This window comes from Artemia franciscana, chromosome 18 (assembly GCF_032884065.1).
Source record: "Artemia franciscana chromosome 18, ASM3288406v1, whole genome shotgun sequence".
Taxonomy (NCBI): domain Eukaryota; kingdom Metazoa; phylum Arthropoda; class Branchiopoda; order Anostraca; family Artemiidae; genus Artemia; species Artemia franciscana.
In genome coordinates, this window is record NC_088880.1 from 12,294,415 (window position 1) to 12,319,645 (window position 25,231).

Below are 25,231 nucleotides of genomic sequence, written 5' to 3' on the forward strand. Positions count from 1 at the left end.
TTAAGAAAAACAGGAAACAGGCATCTCCAACTGGAATCAGGGAACAGGAATCTCCAGGTTCCTCCTAGGAAACATTTTCCCTCTTCTTCCATTCCACTCCCAAATGTTGGAGATATGAGTCTTAATAGTTGTCAAAAGCACTACAACTGACTTATTGAACAGTCCAGTTTACACTGAAGGAGAGCGATTTTTAGACACTGTCTTATCCCTATGCAATCCTGAAAAAAATTCAGTAAGGCAAATCATTCCAGGAATAAAAAAAGATATTTTTCTTAAAGAAATTTCAGATGTTACATCAAAACTAGAACATATTCCATCATGTTTCAGATAAACTATTCATATTTCAACTATTCAGGGGAAATAATTCAATTATTAGACATTTCAGCATTGCTTTGTTTTTCATCAAGTTTTAATATCAAGAAAATTGAAATGAGGTAGCTCTTTTTTGAGATAAAAATGGTAATGCTTATTGAATGTTCATTTTTCGCCAACTTTCGAAATACAGAATTAAGGCGTATTTTCAGTTGTCTTGTTTTATCTGACTTTGTTATGGCTTTTTCATTGTGGCTTTTAGTTGTCTTCATTATGGCTCATTAAGCCGTGACTTCATTATGGCTTTTTTGAGTGAAGTTGCCCTGGCTTTTTGTTACTTATTTGGCAGCATCAGTCTCTATTGCTGCTTCTTGAGTCTCATAAGGCAACTAATGCACATTTGAAAAGGCTTTATTTCAGGGAAAGTAAACCCCGCTGAGTGTAAAGCTGTTTTCACTCGTCCAACCTCTCCTGAAAAATCCATGATGAAGTCATGACTTAATTTCTACTGAAACATTGATTGTTTGGCTCAATAAAACTTAATATGTATCAAGCTGGATTAATTAAAATATAGGCTTAAGCTCGTTCAGTATTGCTCAGTGCGCTATCCGAGGGCTTGGCCAGAGGAATTTTATTCATTGAGTTCTTGTGTTTTTGTCAATCCAAGATACTACCCAGAAAGATAGAGTTCTAACTTGTAAAATCTTACATATTGTTCGCATGAGTACGCTCTCAAAACGTTGGAAGAGGGTGCTACGCTGGTCCAGTCTTTAAATCATATGTACTCTTGTTTTGTCCTTATTTGAACTCGTTTTTTCTAAAAGTGTAGTGTCAAAATTAAAATCAAAGTTAAAAATAATAACAATAATAAACAAAACAAATATTTTTCTTCTTTTTGCTTTAGTTGACAAATCACGCTGTTTTGCTGGTTGGATATGGGACGGAAAAATCTACGGGAGAAAAATATTGGATTGTCAAAAACAGCTGGGGAACATCCTGGGGTGAGGATGGATATTTTCGAATTGCTCGAGGAGTGGATGAAGTAGGAATTGAAAGTATTGCTGTGGAAGCCACGCCTATTCCTTAATCTGTGCGTTTTAAACTTGTTTGACTGTTATTTAAAAGTTCTGGGGATTTTTCAAGTGCTTTTTCTTGTCTCTTGTATTTTTAGATGCGTCAGGAATTAAATATTATGTTTTGTATTTCATCTTTTTTACACTTTGCCTGACATCATGTAGGGGTTGTCAAGACTCGACTAGAGCTTTCGAGTGGACGACTTTCATAAGTTTGGTTTATATGTGCAGGCCTTGGGTTGAAATACGTTTTGTTTTAGGCGTTTTGTTTTTCACTTTTTTCATACTCTGAATAGATAAGGACGTTATCTTCAGAAATGTGATAAATAAAGTTACGGCATATATGACAAAGTCATAAATATGAGCTGGTGTCATAGATAACTGACTTTATCTATCTGACATAGCTAATGGAGCAGAATGTTTTTTTTTTACTTTCTTCATTCCATATATTTGCTTCCTGTCACTACCTTAGCCTAAAAATTTAAATTTATTGAAAACTGTATAATAAATAGCCTCGAGATGACAAGAGAGATGATAGTTTTTGAAAAGATGTAATTTGGTGGAAAACTGCCCAAAACTGAAGCTTTTAAAATGGGTAGATTGGAAGAAAAGTATTTGCCAGTTTTTTAGCTTGGATGGCTTGACGGTGTGAAAAGTTGGAGTAGCTGTAAATAAGCTTACATTTATTATTTACAGAGCAGATGAATTTTTTATTGAAATAGCCACATAATCTAAAATTTAAATATTTCAGGAATTTCTAGGACCATTATGTTGACAAATAGAGGCTAAAACAAACTACTTGACAAAATAGCTGTTTAAAAAGATTCGGTGGGGGGGGGGGGAAAAACAAAGTAAACGAGGAAGAATCCTTGTTTGAACCTTCAGAATAACCTCGAATATCCATTAGCAAAAAAGACGTGCATATATTTCAATAAAGACTTGGTGCTTCACTTCCAGTTAAAAGAATGAGAGCCGACTTTGGAGTATGACTCCAATCTTCTAAAGTCTTAACTAAATGGTCCCAGAAGATTAATTTGATTAATCAATTTGATTAATTAATCAAAGAATTGAATAATGGCAAGCAACTGTTCTTTTTTCATTTTAATTGAAAATCGAATGGTAATCGACTTTCTCGAATAAAAAATAATTATAATTGTCAGTCTCTTGCAGTTAATTTCTCAACAACACCAGATCTAAATAATAAACCTCATAACTCAGGCCGTGCTATGATACTGATTTCTTTGCAGCCTCACTTAACCTTAAAAGAATACTTGCTCCATTGTTTAAAGAATTCCTTGAGGTGTTGCAGAATTCAGACTATTAGGATCTAAAAGCTGATCAACTCGCTCAGGGTCTTGATCAACAGAAAGAGTCAGACCAAAATCAGCCCTTTATTGCTCTTCCAGTTCATAGTAATCTACTTATTAAATGAATGTAACTTGACAGTCGCTTTGATTGATTAATCCCAGACATGGGACATTTCTGTTTAGTTTTTTCCTCGGGGCCCAACTTGATTTTTTTTTTTTTTTTTTTTGTTAACTAATTGAATGAGAAGATCTAATAAATTTGAGAGAATTTATGACCCTCCCCCCTCATTGTACGTCCCTGCCCCTGACATATGCTTTGATGTCAGGTGTTCATCAACTTTGTTAAGCTATTTTCGAAAGCTTAGGGAATAGTTGTTTTTTCACTGTATAAGATAGCGTAAAACCAAGTGTTTTCATAAAATAAAGAGCTAGGTTAAAACTCAAATGAGTAGAAATTACCTTAATTATTAGGAGCGGGAATTGGGGTGCCAACCATCGCAGTCCCACCCTCTTTATGCTAATGCTATATTGCTTTCTACAGGATTTACTCCCATGTTCATGAACACGATCTTTATACATTGTGGAGTACATTTTCTTGGGAACACACTAAGCAAAACATGTGCATTAGGGTTTTTTCTTTGCTATCTTTAGTTGAAATATATTTTATTGCTTAATAGAAAATAATCGAATTTTAATTGTTAAAAAAAAAATCACAGTTACAAATAATTGAATTGTATTTGCTTGAAATGGCAAATGTAACCGCTGAATGATTCAAGTAAACCCCCAATTGCGCATCCCTGCCACTATAACTGAAGCAGATATCAAGGATTGTTATTCTGTTTTGAGACTCAAGAAAATACGACTGGACATTGTTAATGAATGTGTAATACCATCAAAGGAGCATATATAATGAACGAGCTTTTGACAAAATAATTATTTTTGAAGGACATGAATATCATAAGCAATGTTAAAATAAATTGATCTTTCATCACGGTCAGTATTATTTTTTTCAGGTGATAGAATACCTTAAAAATCACTTTGCGAGCTTCGGCACCGGCTGATTGTCACAAAGATAAACGCCCTTTAACGAGGTCCTTTGGGGGTCTAGCCATCATCGAGAGGCGAGAATTTGTGATTTACCTGTGAAATTTGACTGAAAATACAATTTAATTTTATATCCTTTGATTTTCAATCAAAGGGGGCTAAACCTCAGGGAATTTTTAAAGCGGTTAAATTGCTCAAATGCTAATTCCTTTGACCTTATTTTTAGTTTTTTCCTACCAGATATACTAGAACATTCCAGGGAGTACCCTTTCCTGAACTTTCCTGCTCTATTCAATCGTAAAAACAAAATTCATTCTTTCTAATGTTGTTAAATTCATTAAAGCTCAATATCTGTATCCCAACACAAAAAGTGAGAAGCTAAATGGTTTTTCTAAGATATCTTGGAAAGTGGGTGTTGGTTTTTAGTTTCTTTAATTTATTTGAATATCTTATCCAGCCTCTACTATATGTGGCAAGAACACCCTTTCAATTCTAAATAGTTCGGCCATACAAACTGAAAATGAAAGTTTATAAGGGACGAGATAGGATGATCCTTTAAGCCACCGTTTCACCTTAATATTGAATCTACAATTTTTATGGCACTTGGTATTAACCAAGTGACATATAGCAATCGCCAATTCTGTCGGTCCCGGTTTTGCTACTTTAGGCACTTCCAGGTAAGCTAGGACGATGAAATTTGGCAAGCGTATCAGGGACCGGACCAAATTAAATTAGAAATAGTCGTTTTCCCGATTTGACCATCTGGGGGGGGGGAGTGGGGGGCCGGTTAATTCGAAAAAAAAATAGAAAAAATGAAGTATTTTTAACTTATGAGCAGGAGATTGGATCTTAATGAAATTTGATGTTTGGAATGATATTGTGTCTCAGAGCTCTTATTTTAAATCCCGACCGTATCTGATGACATTGGGGAGGAGTTGGAGGGGGGAAACCTAAAATCTTGGAAAACACTTAGAGTGGAGGGATCGGGATGAAAATCGATGGGAAAAATAAGCGCAAGTCCCAGATACATGATTGACACAATCGGAACTGATTCGCTCTCTTTGGGGTAGTTGGAGGGGGGGGAAGTAATTCTTAAAAATTAGAAAAAATGAGGTATTTTCAACTTACGAACGGGTGATCGGATCTCAATGAAATTTGATGTTTAGAAGGATATCGTGTCTTAGAGCTCTTATTTTAAATCCCGACCGGATCTGGTGACGGGGGCGAGGAGTTGGGAGGGGGAAACCTAAAACTTGGAAAACACTTAGAGTGGAGGGATCGGGATGAAACATGGTGGGAAAAATAAACACAAGTCCTAGATAGATGATTGACATAAACGGAACGGATCCGCTCTCTTTGGGGTAGTTGGGGGGGGGGGGTATTTCTGAAAAATTAAAAAAGTGAGTTATTTTTAACTTACGAACGGGTGAATCTCAATTAAATTTGATATTTAGAAGGATATCGTGGCTCAGAGCTCTTACTTTAAACCCGACTGGATCTGGTGACATTGGGGGGGGGGGGGGAGTTGGGAGGGGGAACCTAAAACCTGGAAAACACTTAGAGTGGAGGGATCGGGATGAAACTTGGTGGGGAAAAAAACACGAGTCCTAGATACATGATTGACATAACCAGAACGGATCTGCTCTCTTTGGGGTAGTGGGGGGGGGGTTAATTCTGAAAAATTAGAAAAAATGAGGTATTTTTAACTTACGAACGGGTGATTGGATCTCCATGAAGTTTGATATTTAGAAGGATATCGTGTCTCAAAGCTCTTATTTTAAATCCTGACCGGATCTGGTGACATTGGGGGAAGTTTGGGGTGGGGAAACCTAAAATGATGGAAAACGCTTAGATTGGAGGGATTGGGATGAAACTTGGTTGGAAAAATAAGCAGAAGTCTTGCATATGCGATTTACATAATTGGAACGGATCCGCTCAACTGGGGGGGGGGGGTAATTCTGAAAAATAAGAAAAAATGACGGATTTTTAACTTACGAAGGAGTGATCGGATCTTCATGAAACTTCATATTTAGAAGGACCTCGTAACTCAGATATCTTATTTTAAATATCAACCGGATCAACCGTAATTGGGGGGGGGGCAGTTGGGGGGACCGGAAATCTTAGAAAATACTTAAAGCGGTGAGATCAGGATGAAACTGGATCGGAAGAATAGAAACCTGTCTAAGATACGTGACTGACATAACTGGACCGGATCTGCTCTCTTTGGTGGAATTGGGGGGGGGGGGTAATTTTGAAAATTGAGGTATTTGTATCTTACGAAAGGGTGACCAGATCTTAATGAAATTTGATATTTAGAAGGATCTTGTGCTTTAAAGTTGTAATTTCAAATTCCGACCAGATCCTGTGACATTCAGGGGAATTGGAGGGGGAAACCGGAATTCTTGGAAAACATGAAAATTGGGGTATTTTTGTCTTACGAATAGATGATCGGATCGTAATGAAATTTGATTTTTAGAAGGAATTCATATCTCAGAGCTCTTATTTCAAATCCCGATCAGATCTTTTGACATGGGGGGGGGGAGTTGGAGGGGGAAATCTTGGAAAAACACTTGGAGTGGAGGAATTAGCTCTTGTTTTCTATTTATATTCTAAATGTCTATTATCGTATGGCTAGATAAGATAAGATTTATTCATCACGAAACACACATACAATATTACATTTTACTATTTCCCCAAAGGCTCTTTGGCCTGTAAAAAAGGGGAAAATGAACGAGCCACTGACTCAGAGAAAAAAAAATCACTTACTCGCAGAGAGAAGAGCAAAAAGGAGAAGAAAGGAAAATATAAATAAAATAAAAAACTATAGAAAACAAAACTAAATAGACTAATAGATTGAATAGACTAAATTAATTATGTAGATCTATAGATAAAATAGACTCCAATGAAATAATAAGGAAATATATATGCATACATACACGCATATACACATATAAAAATAGATAAAATAAATTCTAAGAAGCCAATGAATTTTTAATAATTTTTTTGAACAAACCGAATGAGTGGCACCTTCGAGCTGATTCGGGCAACTTATTCCATACAATATAACTCGCAATTAAAGGATTAAAGTCTGGCCTTACACAAGGAGTAAAAGGAACTTGAATATGATTTTCGGTATTGCGAAGCTTATAATTATTCTGATCAGAGGTGAAAGATGGCTGAACACTTAGGGGACGGGGGAGGTCCCCATGAAGCTGAGAAAAAGTAAAACATGCACACGAAAGAATATACAGTGACTCGAGATCAAGTAATGGGATAACTCTTGAACGGTTAGTTTCCTTAATGAGGTTTCTAGCTTTATTATAAACCTTAGAAAGTGGTTTTAACAGTGAAGGAAAGGTTGACATCCATACTATTGGACAGTAGGAAACGTAAGATCGGATCAAGGAGTGAAAAACGATTTCCAAAATTGATCCAGGGAAAATATGTTTGAGTTTCCTTAAAATACCGAGACTCCTGCATATCTTCATTTTAATCAAATTAATGTGACGCTTGAAAGACACGTTTTCATCAACAAGAATGCCCAAAAAACGAACATATCGATCTTTAGATCTGTGAATTATCCCATTTGGCTGATAAATTTCTGATAACTTGGGATAAATCTGAGAAACATGCGAAAATACCAAAAAATTGGATTTTGAATAATTTAGGGTAAGAAAATTAGCATCAAGCCATGAAATTACTCTCTCAAACAAGTATTCCAAGTTTAATCGAAGCTCGGATTCACAGTTCCCCGAAGTGCCGAGTGTGCTATCATCAGCAAAACAAACAAGGACATCAGAAGATGGCGAACTATAGCTGGCACTATGGGCAAGGGAAGGTTTAGGATGACAGAGTCTACAGCAATGAATAGGCTTTTGCTTTTTTACTGCGTAAAAAAGATCATTTATATAAATCAAAAATAGCACTGGCCCTAAAACTGATCCCTGAGGGACGCCAAAATTCACTTGTGATTGACAGAAATTAAATTGTGGATTGACAGAAAGTAACCTATCATTCAAATAAGATTGAAACCAAGAAAATACATTACCCCTAATGCCAAAATGAGACATCTTCGATAGAAGAATTTCATGGGTTAAGGAATCGAATGCCTTGCGAATATCCAGGAATATAGCAGCCGGAATTAATCCCGAATCCAATTCAGAATGTATAAAATTCAAAAGGGTCATACAGGCATGCTCAGTTGAGTGCTTCATTCGGAAACCAAATTGAAAATCATGAAGAAACTCTTTAGATTTTAGAAATTTAAGCAGACGAGAAAGCATAGCCTTTTCGAAGATTTTACTAAATACTGATAAAATTGAAATTGGTCGATAATTTGCTGGATCATTTCTTGGTCCACCTTTATACAGAACAATAATCCGAGCACGCTTGAGAGGATCCGGAAAACCCCCATATTTAAATGAAAGATTAACAAGTTTTGTAAGAGGCACAACTATTGAAGGAAGAATAGATTTAACTACCTTAGTAGGAATAGAATCTGGCCCAGGTCAAGATGAGTCTTTCAAGCCATTAACAATTTTAGTAATTTCAATTTCTGTTACTGGCTCTAGAAACATAGACTTAACACAAGACGGCCCGAGGTAAGATCTAAAGTCCGACTTAGACCGAGATAAAGTAGCTGTGGAAGCGATATTATTACCAATACTAGCGAAAAATGAAGTAAATGCTTCTTGGACATTAAGCTCACCCTCTACAGTCTCATCACCAACGACCAGACTCGTAGGTAAAGAGCTATATTGAGAACCAGGTTTAAGCACAGAATTTATTACCTTCCCAAGTTTTACGAGTATCCTTATTACACGCAGCAAAATTATTTAGATAATAGAGAGATTTGGCTTTCCTACACAAGGAATTATATATATTCCGGTAAATCTTGAATTGACAAAGACGAATAGCACTCGTTGAAAGTGTAGCACATTTATAATACCTCCAGAGATTATTTTTCCTTCTCCAGCTTTTGAGAAGTCCGGATGTCATCCATGGGTTTAGAGGAATAATCCTTTAGACCTGCGATTAGAAGGTGGTACTTTACAAATGCTAAGAATAGCATCTTTTATGGTTCCACAAAACGACTCAAATAAACAAGAAAAATCCTTGTCATTATCAAATAAGCTCCACGAATTTTTCGCTAATGTAGAACCAAGAAGAGATAACTCATTCTCACCAAACCTAATAGAATAGGAATCAAACACTTGAGCCCGGTTATTCCTTCCCCGATTAAAACTGAACCGAGAATATATGGGAAAATGATCGGAGATATCAGTAACTAAAATTGAGCTTTCCTTCAAGCAAAGCGTAGAGAAGATATTGTCAATCAAAGAAGCTGTAACATTAGTTACTCTTGTGGGGAGGGATGTAGTTGGTAGAGTTCCTGCGGCAAGCATGGTTGAAAGAAAATCAAATGAAGCCGAAGAATTTGAATCCATCAAATTTATATTAAAGTCACCCATTATGATTAACTGACACGGACATTTCAATATTATGTCAAGTATTTCCTCAAGATTCCGAAGAAACAACGAAACCGCGCCACTAGGAGAACGATAAATATTGCCTATGCTTAGATCAATACCATTAACTTTAATTTCTATAAATTGTGACTCAAAGATACCTTCAAAATTCCTTGATAAGTCATCCCGTAAGCAATAATGCAAATTACTAGATATATACATGGCAAGACCTCCTTTAGCCATCTTGCAGAGGTTTATATGTTCCATTTTGTAGCCATGGATATCCAATAGCATTTCATTGCCAGAATCCAAAAATGTCTCGCACAAACCAACAACATCAGGCTGTCCATCCGAAACTATTTGTCTTAAATTATCTATTGACGAGGAAAGACCCTGAATGTTAAGCTGAAGTGCAGTCAGAGAATAATTTCCTTTGGTAACCTCCTCTCCCCCCAATTCCGAAACATATTTACTATTACAAACAGGGTTTATATTAGTCAAGTTTTGATTAACCTGACCCACATAATTATTCACAATACTAATTAGATCAAAAGGACTATTTTCAAGCTCGCAAAGGCGTCTCTCACGACTTAAAATATTGACAAAAGCAGGTTTTACTTGGAGTCCATTTAAATCACCAGATGAACAAAAAAGAAATCTTTACCTAAATCTATTACGAAAGAAAAACCTGTCAAAGGATTATAAACACATAAATAATTAATAGCACAGAAGGTACTATCGGGATGAACCATGAGCATGAAAAAAAAAAAACGAAATAAAAAGAAACTGTAAAAAAGAATGACTTAGGAAAGGATACGCATCAAGAAAATATTAACCAGTCACATACTAATACATTCATGCAAATAATTTATTTTGCGTATACGAGTTTCACCAGGAACTTTGGCTAGAATTTGACCATGATCAGACCAAACACTTCTTGGGCCAAAGGTGCTACGAGCCGCGTTTAATAGATCCCGACGCTTTTTAGTTAGGTTTTCTAAAACAAATACACCTGACTTTGCCAACTTACTTTTTGCTGCAAACACTTTACGAGCTGTATCTAAGCTTGAAAATTTTACTAGAACTGGGGCGATTTTCACATTCTCAGTTTGATTAGCAGGCATGTGGAATCGATTAGCCTTTAAGAGGTCCATTTCTTTAAAATCTTGCAAGCCCATTATTTGTGTTATCACTCCATTAAGATTTTCTCTCAGTTCCACATTGGGGTCTGGTTTCACACCGTAGAAAATTAGGCTATCAAGTAAGGCATCCTGCTCTAGTTGGTCAAACTTGTCTTCTAATTTAGAAATTTTATTTTCAAGCAAGTTCACTGCATTATAAAGTTTTCGAAGGGTTGTTTCAATTTTTTCAAATTTGGCATTATATTCAAGGGAAATCGAATTATAAACTTCGTTCACAATATCTTCACTGATAATTTCCGAAGCTCGGCGATCTTTCATTGTATTTGATACGACACGAGAAATATCATTCATTAGGTTAGACTTAGTGCTCATTAGTTCCTGTTGAGTTTCATTTATTATTTCTTTTAAAGTTGATGCAGCTGCAGAAGTTGGAGTTAATGGTGCTAGGCTGGATTTTCCCTTAGTTTTAGTGGGTAGTGATAAGTAGGACTTACTTAGAGTCTTGAAAATATCAGGGGATAAGCGCTGCTCTTCAAAAGCCTTATTTACATCTTTATCTGTCCTCGCACAAGCTTCTTTAAAATGGTCATTCCAGCTGCGGATGTGTGCTTCAGCTATATTATGCTCAGAGTGGGTGCCATAGCAAAAGACTAGATATCTAGCTTGATTTTTCTGGTCTTTGGTAGTTTTAATAACTACTGATGGCCATAAGGGATATCCTTGAAATGAAGCTAGGACAAGATCAAACGGTTTGTATTTTGCCATTTTACAATCTTCAGTCACAATAGGGGGGGCACTACAGGTAACAAACTTCAACAACAGAATGTTCCAATTTGCCGCCCCAAAAGTACTCACGTTTGTAATATGTGCTTGGTTATTCACGCAAGTTCATCAAATTCTTAGCAAGGACTATATCCAATTCAATTGAAAACTGGTTTAGCTCTTCACTCTTTGAACTCTGATAGTCGACTGAGGCTAAAGAAGTGATTTGTGCAATAAATACTGTAGCGTAGTATTTCCTAAAGCAGTATAAGTGATTTATAAAGTTAATTAACAGCTACGAATAAGACGAGGGAAATTGAGGTTACAAGTTATGTTTGCTAAAAGAATCTTTCACATTGAAAACTTAAGACTTTACGTTACGTTCAATGCTAAGGTTGTTACACTTTATTTTACGGGTCTTACGTTTATATTCCTTCACATCGAAAATCTTCCCTCCGCACTACAACGTTAATTTGTTATAATTTAATACACCTTCACCACAGAAAACCATTACAATCATCATTCACAAAAGCTTTGAATTTTAAAACATGGAACCAATAAACAGTGAAGATGATTTGACATTCGCTGTTGTGGCTATCTTTGAGGAATTTAATCAGCAATTAAAATTTGTTGTCCTATTTATTCGAATTTTCGAGTAAATAAGTTTGCGACAACGTAATGGATAAAGCTTCTCGAAAAATTTCACCCGATTCAACAACTGAAACATCAAATAAAACCAGATTTTCAAGTCTTCACCCCATGTCGGGGTGCCTTGAGGTATGATGAAGCAGAGTAGATTCGAATTCAGAACAAGGGACCTATCAAGGCAAAATGTACAATTACCATGATAGTTAATGTAATAAAGGGTTCTTAGAATCTGCTGTTCCGATTAAGACAATATTTCTATTTATATTTTCTAATATTTTTTTCTATTTATATTCTAAATGTCTATTATTGTATGGCTAAGGAAGTGATTTGTGCAATAAATACTGTAGCGTAGTATTTCCTAAAGCAGTATAAGTGATTTATAAAGTTAATTAACAGCTACGAATAAGACGAGGGAAATTGAGGTTACAAGTTATGTTTGCTAAAAGAATCTTTCACATTGAAAACTTAAGACTTTACGTTACGTTCAATGCTAAGGTTGTTACGTTTTATTTTACGGGTCTTACGTTTATATTCCTTCACATCGAAAATCTTTCTTCCGCACTTCAACGTTAATTTGTTATAATTTAATACACCTTCACCACAGAAAACCATTACAATCATCATTCACAAAAGCTTTGAATTTCAAAACATGGAACCAATAAACAGTGAAGATGATTTGGCATTCGCTGTTGTGGCTATCTTTGAGGAATTTAATCAGCAAGTAAAGTTTGTTGTCCTATTTATTTGAATTTTCGAGTAAATAAGTTTGCGGCAACGTAATGAATAAAGCTTCTCGAAAAATTTCACCCGATTCAACAACTGAAACATCAAATAAAACCAGATTTTCAAGTCTTCACCCCATGTCGGGTGCCTTGAGGTGTGATGAAGCAGAGTAGATTCGAATTCAGAACAAGGGACCTATCAAGGCAACATGTACAATTACCATGATAGTTAATGTAATAAAGGGTTCTTAGAATCCGCTGTTCCGATTAAGACAATATTTTCTAAACTGGTTGTTATGGTTAATTAATTTAAAAAAAAAACGGGAATAAATCTTCATCTCTATAAAAAATTTCAACACTGGGGGATCTTTCTAGGGTGGGCAAAAGTTTTATAGGGTGGACATTGCCCATCCCTGCCTTTCCCTTGGTACGCCCTTATTCATCAATGATGAACTATTTATTTTAGAAATACTAAAAAATTATCGAAAGTGCATTCTAGAGGTCTTGGCGAAGATATTTAAAGTATGTATTTCAATAGAACGTATTTCAAAAACACATTCCAAGTGAAAGCATTTAAATAATTATTTACCATCTTAATGCTGAATGTTTTAAAATAAAGTTTGCGCGTTTTAAAATTCTCGTATGTTCAAGTTCAGGTTCAAGTTCTATTTATTTTCATAAAATAACAATAACAAAAACAATATCCCAAAGGGCTCAATGGCCCGTTATTTGGGAAACGGCATACAATAAATAAAGAAACATAAAACTTGTCATAAACATACTAACCAACATCTAAATATAAATATACAAGGAAAAGAAATCAATTCACCGGCAGTCCCCACGAAACAGCGACCCCCATATCACCTGACAATAAAATACAAATTAAAATTCTCGTGTCGTCGAGGATACAACACCAACAAAACAACAACCCAAAAAAGAAAGAAAAATAATAAATAAACTATAAGAAACATTTAATAAGGAGCCTTTAATAAGAAACTTTTCATCTGTCTCTTAAAGGAGCCAAGTGTTCGTGACTGCCGGATCTCAGCGGGAACCAAGTTCCAAGCACGCCCCACAGTCACAGCCAGGCCGAAGTCTGAACGAACCGAGGGACTAGCTGGAATCATCACATCCTCCCGGTTACGAACCATATATAAATTTACTTCCCCTACTAGTTTAAGCAGTCCCGAAAAACAACATGGGAGATCTCCCTGGAAGTATTGATATGTCAACGAAGATAGAGATAAAATGTAAATATCTTTAATCTTGAGGAGGTCAAGAGGAGTGTGTGTAGCCGACTAGAGAATTCTTGCCGCTTTCTCATAAAGATTGTGAATAGGAGCAAGTACCGAGGGAAATGTGGAAATCCACACGGACGAACAGTAACATATATAAGGGTAAATCAGAGAAAAGTATAAAAGACGGAGGATAGGGAAAGGAAATAAACGCTTTAATTTTCGGATGATCCCAAGTCCACGGGGAATTTTCACTCTTATTATTTGAACATGCCACTTAAATGAAAAATTTTCATCCAAATTTCTGCCATATTTCTCCTTAAATTCTTATCCTGTCTGCTTATCTTATCGCCCAAGCGTGTACAGTTTGTTAAATTGATCTTAGTTACAGTTAAACAATGCGATCAATAGTTTGTATAATTGTTGTGTCTCTTGTTTCTGCTGAAAGCTTTCAGTTAAGGATAATTCACACCAACGATCAGTCTTTCCAATTGAACGAATACAGTGAAAATGGTGAAACGTGTAAAAGTATTACGGAACCAACTACAGTTTATACGTCTACAACGGTAACAACTCCTCAAACGACTCCAGCATCGACAACCACAACTTCATCAGTCAGCTCCACATTTTCATCAACCACAGATGAAACATCGGAAAGCACAAGTGAAAGCATCACGACTGTGACAGAAGATACTACGACTGAACCGATCACGACTGTGACAGAAGATACTACGACTGAACCGATTGAGACAAACACAGAGGAAAAAGGTGAAAGCCGTAGATTATCTTTTAGAAAATTACAAATTTTTCCTGTAAAAAAAAACCATGTCCAATTAAGTTTTTTTTTTTATTTGTTTTATTTATTATTGTTGTTTAATTACAAGCAATGAGAGTGGAAGAAAAAATTCTACTGTCCATTACTTTGGCCTTTTTAATACCAATCTAAACTTGCGAAATAGATATCATGATTCTGATTTTTATAAAGTGTATTTTTTTGGTTAAATAGAATCTGTAAGCACGTGTGCTCCAAGACATTTTTGCCTCACTAGATTTTGACAAATTCATTTTTTGGTATTTTTATTTCAAAATGTAATTTTTAGCATTTTCATTTTCAAATTGAAAAAAGAAATAACGACGAAATTTCCCCCCCCCCCTAGATTTTGAAAATACTGTTACTTTCTTGAATTGACGACACTGTCAAAGTGAAGAGATGTAAACAAAAATTAATTCGATTGGAAAAATAGAGAAAAAATAGGAAAAAAAGATAAAAAGGAATAGTCAAATAAATACATCAATATTTAAAAAAATGAATACAATCAACAAGAGATTTGGGAGAAAAATACCGCTGATTGGTCTCCTTTTTTTTTTACCAAGGCTAGTGGTCTACCACAGAATCGAGGATGAATTTTTTATAGCTAGCTTAGAAGCTACTTTCTATATGTGCTTTCTCTTATGAATTCGTCTCGATTACGCTAATCTTTAAGTACCGTATGGGACAAAAATGTGCCATTTTTGGTGTGATTTCTAGAGGTGAAAGGAGGATAAGAATAAAAAGGTACCATTATGATCTCCATAGCCTGAATTTCTTAAATTGAGGCATACAATCCCTCCTTTTGTACACTCCTCCTCAGAATACTCTTCGTAAGTTCTGTAAGTCGTCTACTAACTAGCAAGCTACTTTGCAGGCTACTGCATATTGTAAAGAAATGCTTTATGGCTTGTTTTGAAGCTCTTGATAATATATACGGGATTTTTGCTAATTCGTCTTAATAATAGCACCGTGAAGTGCTATATGGCACCAAAAATGACAATTTTTGGTCCTTATTCTGGAGCTGAAATTCCGGGAAGCATCGAAAGTCTACCATTATAATTTCCAAGGTCAAAAACCCTTGACTAGGAGTTAACAACTACCCGTTGTGTATACTCTACCATCCAGTTCTCTTAGTAAACGAAAACTAAAAAAAGCTTGAAAGAAAAACGTCTAATAAAATAAATTCTTTTGACCTTGATATTAACTTTTACTTTGAGTTAATTAGAAAAACGATTTTTTACAAGCTTTTAGAAAGATCTTGAAACGCTAATGTGTATTTTTCTTCAGCAGTGACAGGCTACTAAAACATCATCGAAAGATGCGTAAGAGCTTATTTGAAAGGTAGTCCTTGCATCTATCAAAGTTGGAGTGAATAGGGTTGGAAACATAAACAGTGTACCATTGAAAGCTCCGTAATGGCAGACCAGGGTCGCTAACCAGATGCTTAAAATGTTCTTTTTAATTGGAAAACTAGTTGAGAAAAGCCCAAATTACTGACTAGACATCCAAAATAACAAGTTTCCGACAAGTCAAACCACAAAAACCTTAGAAACTTAGCTTATTGAAGCCCGAAACAGCAAACTAAATATCCCAAATTATAAGTTTCAGGCAACACAACCTACGAGAGACTAAAAAACTCTGCTCAGAAAAGCCTAAATTACCAAACTAATGATCCCAAATTATAAGTTTCAGATAAATCAAACCCTGAAATACCAAACTAAAATCACAAATCTTGCTTTCAGACAAGGCTCACATACTAACGACTAAGAAACCTAGTTCAGAAAAGCCCAAACTAGCAAACTAAACATCCAACATTTTAAGTTTCAAACAAGTTAAACCACTAAGAAAACCCAAAATAAGAAAACTAAACACCCCAAATCGTAATTTTCAGACACCATACAACTGCAAAAGGCTAAGATATATATATATATATATATATATATATATATATATATATATATATATATATATATATATATATATATATATATATATATATATATATATATATATATATGAAGGGGGTGTTGAACTGAACAAAATGCAAAATGTACATGCTACTACTACTATTAACACTGCTGCCACTACTGTTGCTGCTCCTACTAATACTAATTTGGGCTTTTCTGAACTAGGTTTATTAGCCCTTCGTAGGTGTATGTTGTCTGAAACTTGTGATTTTGGGTGTTTACTTTGCTATTTCAGGCCTTTCTGGACTAGGTTTTATTAGCATTTTGTTGTCTGACTCGTTTAAAACTTATGATTTTGGATATATAGTTCATAGGCGCCCGTAAGCTCAGTTTTAGGGGGAGCTTGCCTGGTATAATCGGCACCTCCATTGCTGTATAATAGAAATATCAAAATATAAGGCAGCGTCATTCAGCTAAGGGGACTGGAGCCTCCCCCTGCCCCCTTGTGTAGGCACCCGTGATTTAGTTTAGTAATTTGGTCTTTCTTGAACAAGGTTTCTCAGGCTTTAGTAAGTGTTCGTTGTCTAAAACTTCTCATTTGGAATGTTTACTATTTCGGCAGGACTCTAAAAATTTTTGTTGATCATAATATTAGCATGTTTTTTACCTAAACTAATAAAATGAAATATATCATTGGTCAACTGCTCCCCGTAGGATAGACGTAAATAGTGACGAACAACACACTGCCTTTCCATATCAAACAAAAAGAACTTAGAAACAAAAGGGCAATTTTTTCGAAGTCAGTGGAATTCAATTCAGTAGATATTTCGGCCCTATGTCCAAGGGCTGTCTTCAGCACAACACCAGAAATGTATATATATATATATATATATATATATATATATATATATATATATATATATATATATATATATATATATATATATATATATATATATATATGTATATATATATATATGTCTTTCGTCTCTTTCGGACTTAATGGTCAAACATGGTCAACTTGTCAATAATATATACTATATCATAGACAGCGCAATAGCGCTATCTAGGGAAAGAGCGATATGGACACAATGTTTTTATTTATTTATTATTTTTTTTGGTTTTAGACGAGGGCACTTTGTATAGAAGAAGTTGTCGTAGAAACTTCAAAAGGGGTTTATTTGATAGGAAATTGCAAGTTCTAGTGCTCTTTTTAACAGTCGAAAGGGACTTTGGTCAGCTACTAGATATTTCACAGAGTTTCTTCAAGATTTTTTTTCCTCAAAACATATTTTTTCTTCAAGACTTCTTTTTTTCGAGATGTCTTCCCCTCAAGGCCGCTAGTCAAGTGGGTTGTTATGTAATAGTTAATTGTTTACTTATGTGATGCCCTAGTAACTAGATCTAGTCAATGTGGCCTTGCAACCAGCAAGTATTATTGATTATTGATCTATTGTGCACACGTGGTTGTTATGTAATAATTAATTGTTTACTTATACAAAGCTTTAGCAACCAGTTCCAGTCACTGCGCCCTAGCAGCCAGCAGATGCTATCGATTATTGATCTATTGTGCACACGTGGTTGCTGTGTAATATTTAATTGTTTACTGGTGCAATGCCCTAGCAACCAGATCCAGTCACTGCCCTCTAGCAACCATGTCAAATCATCACGCTACGCGAGTTGTCGGAATAGTGCCAAGAAATTTTTTGAAACAAAGTAACGATCTCAAGGCATAGCAAATGTTTTGTTTAGGCCAAGACACAGGTGCTTGTAACGTAATAGTTTAGGAGACATAATTGCTTACTTATGCGAATTAAAATATTTAAAAACCGATGTGCCCGCTTGGAAAGACCCTCAAGGGCATTCTCCAAGACGCAAGTGTTATTGTTTTTTTCTTCGAGATGTTTCTTCTTCGAGATGTTTTTCTTCAAGATTTTTTTTTCTTCAAGATTTATTTTCTTTTTTCAAGTTTTTTTTCTTCGAGATGATTTTACTTCAAGATTTTTCTTTTCTTCGAGGTGTTTTTCCTAGTCATAGGAAATCGAGCTGTTTTTGCTAGTCACATTTTTTTTATTTGTTTTTATTATTGTTATTTTATGAAAATAAATAGAAATAAAAAAATTGAACATGGGGAACCCTCGGATGTAAAAAAACTGATTTTAACTCAAGACGTTTTTTCTGTTTCTTCAAGACGTTGGTCTAATGTTTACATACGGAAATTCAAGTGGCCTTGTCACGCAACTAACTTGGCACGAAATAAGTGTTCTGATTTCCGGCAAAATAATTTCTACTGGAATGGAGAAATCGACAAATTGATTAATGGAAGTAGGTTTTGGCACACGTATGCTATTGTTTGCAAATAGGACACAGAGAAAAACCCTAAGGGCCTTCTGAAAGACACATTGTTTACACAGGGCAGATAAGAAAAACCCTTAGGCCCTTCTCTGAGACACATTGCACTGGTCAGATAGGATAAACCCTTAGGGGCTTCTCTTAGACACATTGTTTACACTAGGCAGATACCGGTCCCTGTTCAGGTTCCTCCGCTTCTGACCTCTGTTAAAGTAGTTCAAGTTCCGATTCTGCCTGCTCCAATCCTGTTTCCAGTTCCGGTCCCAGTTCTACCAGTCCCAATTCCGTTTCTTGTTCTGTCACTTCTGGTTTCATTTCCATCGGTTCCAGTTCCGGTTTCGATTCCACTAGCCCCTATTCCGGTTCTGGTTCTGTCGATTCTGGTCCTCGTTCCATCAATTCCAGTCTTGGTTTCAGTTCCAGTCTCGGTTCCAGATCCAATTCCGGTTCCAGTTTCGCTACTTCTGGTCCAGGGTCCACTGGTTCCAGTTCCACCACTTCTGGCCCCGATTCTGTGGTTCCAGTTCAGGCAATTCAGCTCCGACTCACGCCAGTTCCAGGCTTTTTTTATACGGTTGCCCCTTGGTATTCTGATGCTGGTCATCAACAGTCCTAGTTTATTATTTGTTTTCAATCAGTATTATTTATACATTGAAAGGATAAACACTTATATCTTACTTTAAAAAGTGAAGATGAAATATTTCATTAATGTGTGTAGACATGATAAAGTTATCACAGCGTTAAATGCTGACAACAAAAAATATTTGAACTATGAAACAAGTACTTTGGTAATACTATTGGAAATATATGCGTGCGTAGTCATGACAGTGAGAGATTAAATTCCTTTAGAATATCGAAACGACTCGAGTGCTATTACGGTGTATATGGAAGAGTAACATTTCCAGAGATGATAGTAGTTAAATATAAAGCAAACATAAAACTATTAATTGATGACAAAGGCTAACTTCTTGCTTATGCTGGTGGAAAAACGTTACCTGTTGATAAACCTTTCCCCCATCTTTCTGGTATTCAAATAGATAAATTCTATTTGAGAGAAAGAGCTAGAAACACACAGAGACAGACAAACCAATGGATAGACCCACAAGTACTTAGAGAGAGAGACAGAAACACACACGAACACACAAAGACAGACAAACAGACGATAAGACACAAAGGCAAACAAGGAGAGAGAGAAAGAGAGAGAGAGTGAGAGAGAGAGAGAGAGAGAGAGAGAGAGAGAGAGAGAGAGAGAGAGAGAGAGAGAGATAAACGCAACAAGGTTCCAAGAACAAAAAATCAGGACGTATCAAGTTCCACGAACAAAATCAGCACTAAACAAGTTCCATGAGCAAAATCACTTTCACGAGGACAAAAAGCAATTAACAAGTTTCACGAGAAAAAAAAAATCAAGATGCAACAAGTTCAACGAACCAAAAATCACCACGCAACAAGCTCCGTGAAAAAAAAAAGTTTCACAAGGAGGAAATTCAAAGAACTAATTTCACAAAGAAAACAAACAGCAGCACGCAAAAACTTCCATGAACAAAATTAGTTAAAATTGGTTAAATTTTACGAAGAGAAAAATCAACATGCAACAAGTTGCACAAATCAAAGTTTGGTGAACAAAATCAACATACAAAGATTTACATGAACAAAAACATTTTCATGAGGAGAAAAATGTTACAAGTTTTACGGAGTGAAAAACGAGCATGCAACATTTTTTGCGAAAGAAAATCACCATGCAATAGGTTCCATGAACGATAGCTAACATGCAACAAGTTCCATGAACATAATCAGTTTCACGAGGAGAAAAATCAGTTTACAAGTTTCAGGACCAAAAATCAGCTCGCAACAAGTTCAAAGAACAAAAAAATCAGCAAGCAACAAGCTCCATGATAATTGTGAGTTTCACGAGGAGGAAAATCAAAGCACAAGTTTCACGAAGAGAACAAAAATCAGCACGCAACAACTTCCATGAAAAAAAGCAGTTTCACGAGGAGAAAAATCAACGTACAAGTTTCACGAAGAGAAAAATCAACATGCAGTAAGTTTTACGAACAAAAATTAGCACATGACAAGTTCCTTGAACAAAATAAGTTTTACGATTAGAAAAATCAATGTACAAGTGTCACGAAGAGAACAATCAATGCACAAGTTTCACAAAGAGAAAAATCAACATGTACCAAGGTTCATGAACAAAATTCTGCAGTTTCAGGAAGAGCACGAAGAGAAGTTTCACGAAGAGCAGAATCAAGATTCAACAAGTTTCAAGAAACAAAAATCAGCTTATAACAAGTTCCATGAACCAAGAATTGAGACGCAACAAGTTTCTTGAACTTTATCAGTTTCATCAGGAGAAAAATCAATCTACAAGTTTCACGCAGAGAAAAATCAACATGCAACAAGTTTCATGAACAAAATCAGCACGAAAAGGTCCGCGAAAACAATCAACACGCAAAAATTTCTATGAACAAAATCAGTTTCAAGAGGAGAAAAATTAATTTAGAGGTTTCACGAAGAGAAAAATCAACATGCAACAAGTTTAACAAATCAAAGTCCCATGAACAAAATCAACGTGCAACAAGTTCCATGAACAAAAACATATTCATAATGAGAAAAATCATACAAGTTTCACGAAGAGAAAAAGAAGCATGCAATATGTTTCACGAACACTTATCACCACGAAACAAGCGCCATGTACTAAAACTCACATGCAACAAGTTCTATGAACAAAATCAGTTTTACGAGGGGAGAAACTCAATGTACAAGTTTCAGTAACAGAAATTAGCACGCAACAGGTTCCACGAACAAAAATCAGCACTCGACAAGTTCTTTGAATAAAATCAGTTTCACTTGCAGAAGAAAAAATCAACGTGCAAGTGCCCCGAGGTGAAAAATCAACATGCAACAAGTGCCACGAACAAAATCCAGAACGCATTAAGTTCCACAAGCAAAAAAAGATCAAAACTTAACAAGGTCCATGAAAAAATCATTTTCAATAGGAGAAAAATCAATGTAGAATTTTCACGAAGAGAAAAATCAACATGCCCAAAAATAAGGCTACAGCAAGTTCCACGAACAAAACACAGCACGCACCGATTTCCATGAACAAAATTGAGCACGCAAAAATTTCCATGAACAAAATCAGTTTCATGAGGAGAAAAATTAATGGACAAGCTTCACGAAGAGAAAAAATCAATATGCAACAAGTGTTTGAACAAAAATCAGCACGCAGCAAGTTCAACGAATAAAAATAAGCACGTTACAAGTTCCATGAACAAAATAAGTTTGACGAGGAGAAAAATCTATATAAAAGTTTCACGAAGAGAAAAATCAACATATAACAAGTTTCACAAACAAAAATCTGAATGAATCAATTTTCACGAATAAAAATCATCACACACAAGCTCCTTGAGCAAAACCAGTTTCACAATTAGAAAAATTAATGTACAAATTACACGAAGAGAAAAAAAAATTAAGATGCAACAAGTTTTCAAATACAAATCAGCATGCAACAAGCTACACCAATTAAAAATTAGCACGCAACATACTCTATGAATAAAATCAGTTTCACGACAAGGAAAATCAAAGCACAAATTTCAAAAAGAGAAAAATACAAATACAATAAGTTTCACGAAAAAAAATAAGCATAGAACAAGTTCCATGAACCACGAAGAGAAAAATCAATATGCAACAACAGTCACGAACAAAAACCAGCAGGCAGCAAATTCCACGAGCAACTTCCGAGAACAAAATCAGTTTCATGAGCAGAAAAATTAAAGTACAAGTTTAACGAAAAGAAAGTTCAAGATACAACAAGTTTCATGAACAAACATCAGCATGCAACAAGTTGTGGGAACAAAATACCGCACAATATACAAGTTTCAAAAATATATAACTTTTATGAAGAGAAAAATCTGAATACAACACTTTTCATGAACAAAAATCAGCAAACAACAAGTTCGACGAATAAAAATCAGAACGTGACCAGTTCCAAGAACAAAATAAATTTTACAAAAAAAATTACAAAAATCCATGTTAAAGTTTAACAAAGAGAAAAATCAATGTACAAGTTTCTCGCAGAGAAAAATCAAAATGTAAAAAGGTTCCCGAACAAAAATCAACACGCAAAAGCTCCACGAATATAAATAAGCGCTTGAGAAGTTCAGTAAACAAAATAAATTTCACGATGAGAAAAATCAATGCACAAGTTTCACGAAGAGAAAAATCAACATGTAATAAGTGTCACAAACAAAAATTAGCACGCATCAAGTTTCACAGACAAAAATTAGCACACAGCGAGTTCCAAGAACAAAATAAATTTTACGAGGACAAAAATCAATGTGCAAGTTTCAAGAAGAGAAAAATCCACAAGTTCCATGAACAAAATCAGTTTCATGAAGACAAACATCAATATACAAGTTTCACGACGAGAAAAATCAAGATGCGACAAGTTTCCCGAACAAATATCAGCTCGCAATAAGTTCCACCAATAAAAATTCGCGCATGACAAGTTCCATGAATAAAATAAGTCTCACGAAGAGAAAAATAAACACCTAACAAGTTTCACGAACAAAAAATCAGCGCAAAGCAAGTTCCATAAACAAAAATCAGCAAGCAGCAAATTCCATGAACAGAATCAATTTTATGAGGAGAAAAATCAACGTACAAGTTTCATATAGAGTAAAATCAACATGCAACAAGTTTCACGAACAAAAATCAGCACGCAAAAAGTTCCACGAAAAAATTATCACGCAACAGGTTCACTGAACAAAATCAGTTTCAAGAGGAGAAATATCAATGTGGAAGTTTCACGAAGAGAAAAATCAACATACAACAATTCCTGTAGAAGAAGAAAATCAACATGCAACAAGTTTCGTGAAGATAAAAATCAACATGCAACAAGTTTTGTGAACAAAAATCAGCTTGCAAGGTTGCAGAGGTCTTACGAAAAAAACAGCACGCAACAAATTCTATGAACAAAATCAGTTTCACGAGGAAAAAAATCCATTTACAAGTTTCTTGAAGAGAAAAATCAATATGCAACAAGTTTTACAAACAAAAACCAGGACGCAATAAGTTTCAAGAACAAAGAATCAGTATGCAATGTGTTGCACGAACAAAAATGTGCACGCAACAATTTTCATGAACAAAATCGGTTTCACGTGGCAAAAAAACTAATGAACAAGTTTCAAGAAGAAAAACATCAACATGCAACAAGTCTCATGAACGAAAATCAGCACTCAACAAGTTACACGAATAAAAATAAACACGAAACAAGCTCCATGAACACACTCAGTTTCACGAGGAGAAAATCAATGTAAAGGTTTTACGAAGAGAAAAATCAAGATGCAACAAGTTTCACGAAGACAAATCAGCATACAACAATTTTTACAAACAAAAAATCAGCACGCAACAAACTCAATGAACAAAATTAGCTTGACAATGAGTGAAGTGAATGAACTAGTTTCAGCAAGAGAAAAATTAAGATGCAACAAGTTTCACGAACAAAAATCATCACGCAACAAGTTCCATGAACAAATCACACGAGGAGAAAAATCAATATACAACCTTCACGAAGAGAAAAATTATATATGCAACAAGTTTCACAAACAAAAATCCAAACACAGCAAGTTTCATGAACAAAATTAGTTTCACGCGGAGAAAAATCAATGTAAAAGTTTCATACAGAGAAAAAACAACATGTAACAAGTTTCACGAAGAAAAAATAAGCACGCAACAGGTTCTATGAATAAAAATAAACACGAAACAAGTTTCATGGAGAAAACCAGTTTCACAAGGAGAAAAATCAATGTAAACGATTTATGAAGAGTTAAATCAAGATTCAACAAGTTTTACCAACAAAAATCAGCATGCAAAAAGCTCTGCAAACAAAAAATCAGCACGGAATAAGTTCCAAAAACAAAATCAGTTTCACGATGAGAAGAATTGATGTACTAGTTTCAAGAAAAGAAAGACTAAAATACAACAAGTTTGAAGAATAAAAATCAGCTTGCAACAAGTTCCACGAGCAAAAATCAGCACACAACAAATTCCATGAACAAAATCAGTTGCACAAGGAGAAAAATCAAAGCACGAACTTCATGAAGAGAAAAAAGAAGATGCAACAAGTTTCGTGAACAAAAATCAGCATGCAACAAGTTCCATGAACAAAATCAGTTTCACGAGGAGAAAAATGATTATACAAGTTTCACGAAGAATAAAATTTAAAATTCAACGAAAAGTTTTCTGAACAAAAATCAAAACGCAGCGAGTTCCACGAATAAAAACCAGCACGCAACAGGTTCCATGAACAGAATCAGTTTCAAGTGAAAAAAAATCAATGTACAAGTTTCACGAAAAGAAAAATCAACATGTAACAAGTTCCACGAAGAAAAATTAGCTTGTAACAAGTTTCATAAACAAAATTCAGCAAGTAACAATTTCC

General features: G+C 35.2%; 2 protein-coding genes across 2 annotated transcripts in view; both read left to right on the plus strand.

Annotated features, from left to right (window-relative positions):
- The window catches only part of LOC136038626 (dipeptidyl peptidase 1-like), a 42,077-nt gene extending 40,563 nt beyond the window's left edge, over positions 1-1,514 (plus strand). Inside the window, exon 9 of the mRNA XM_065721862.1 lies at positions 1,217-1,514. Within this exon, the coding sequence (XP_065577934.1) occupies positions 1,217-1,399 (183 nt within the window). The 3' untranslated portion in view covers positions 1,400-1,514. The remainder of the gene's footprint in view (positions 1-1,216) is intronic.
- A 12,574-nt stretch (positions 1,515-14,088) lies between these two features.
- LOC136038625 (snake venom 5'-nucleotidase-like) overlaps positions 14,089-25,231 on the plus strand; it is a 54,637-nt gene continuing 43,494 nt past the window's right edge. Inside the window, exon 1 of the mRNA XM_065721861.1 lies at positions 14,089-14,481. Coding sequence (XP_065577933.1) covers positions 14,112-14,481 — 370 coding nt within the window. The 5' untranslated portion in view covers positions 14,089-14,111. The remainder of the gene's footprint in view (positions 14,482-25,231) is intronic.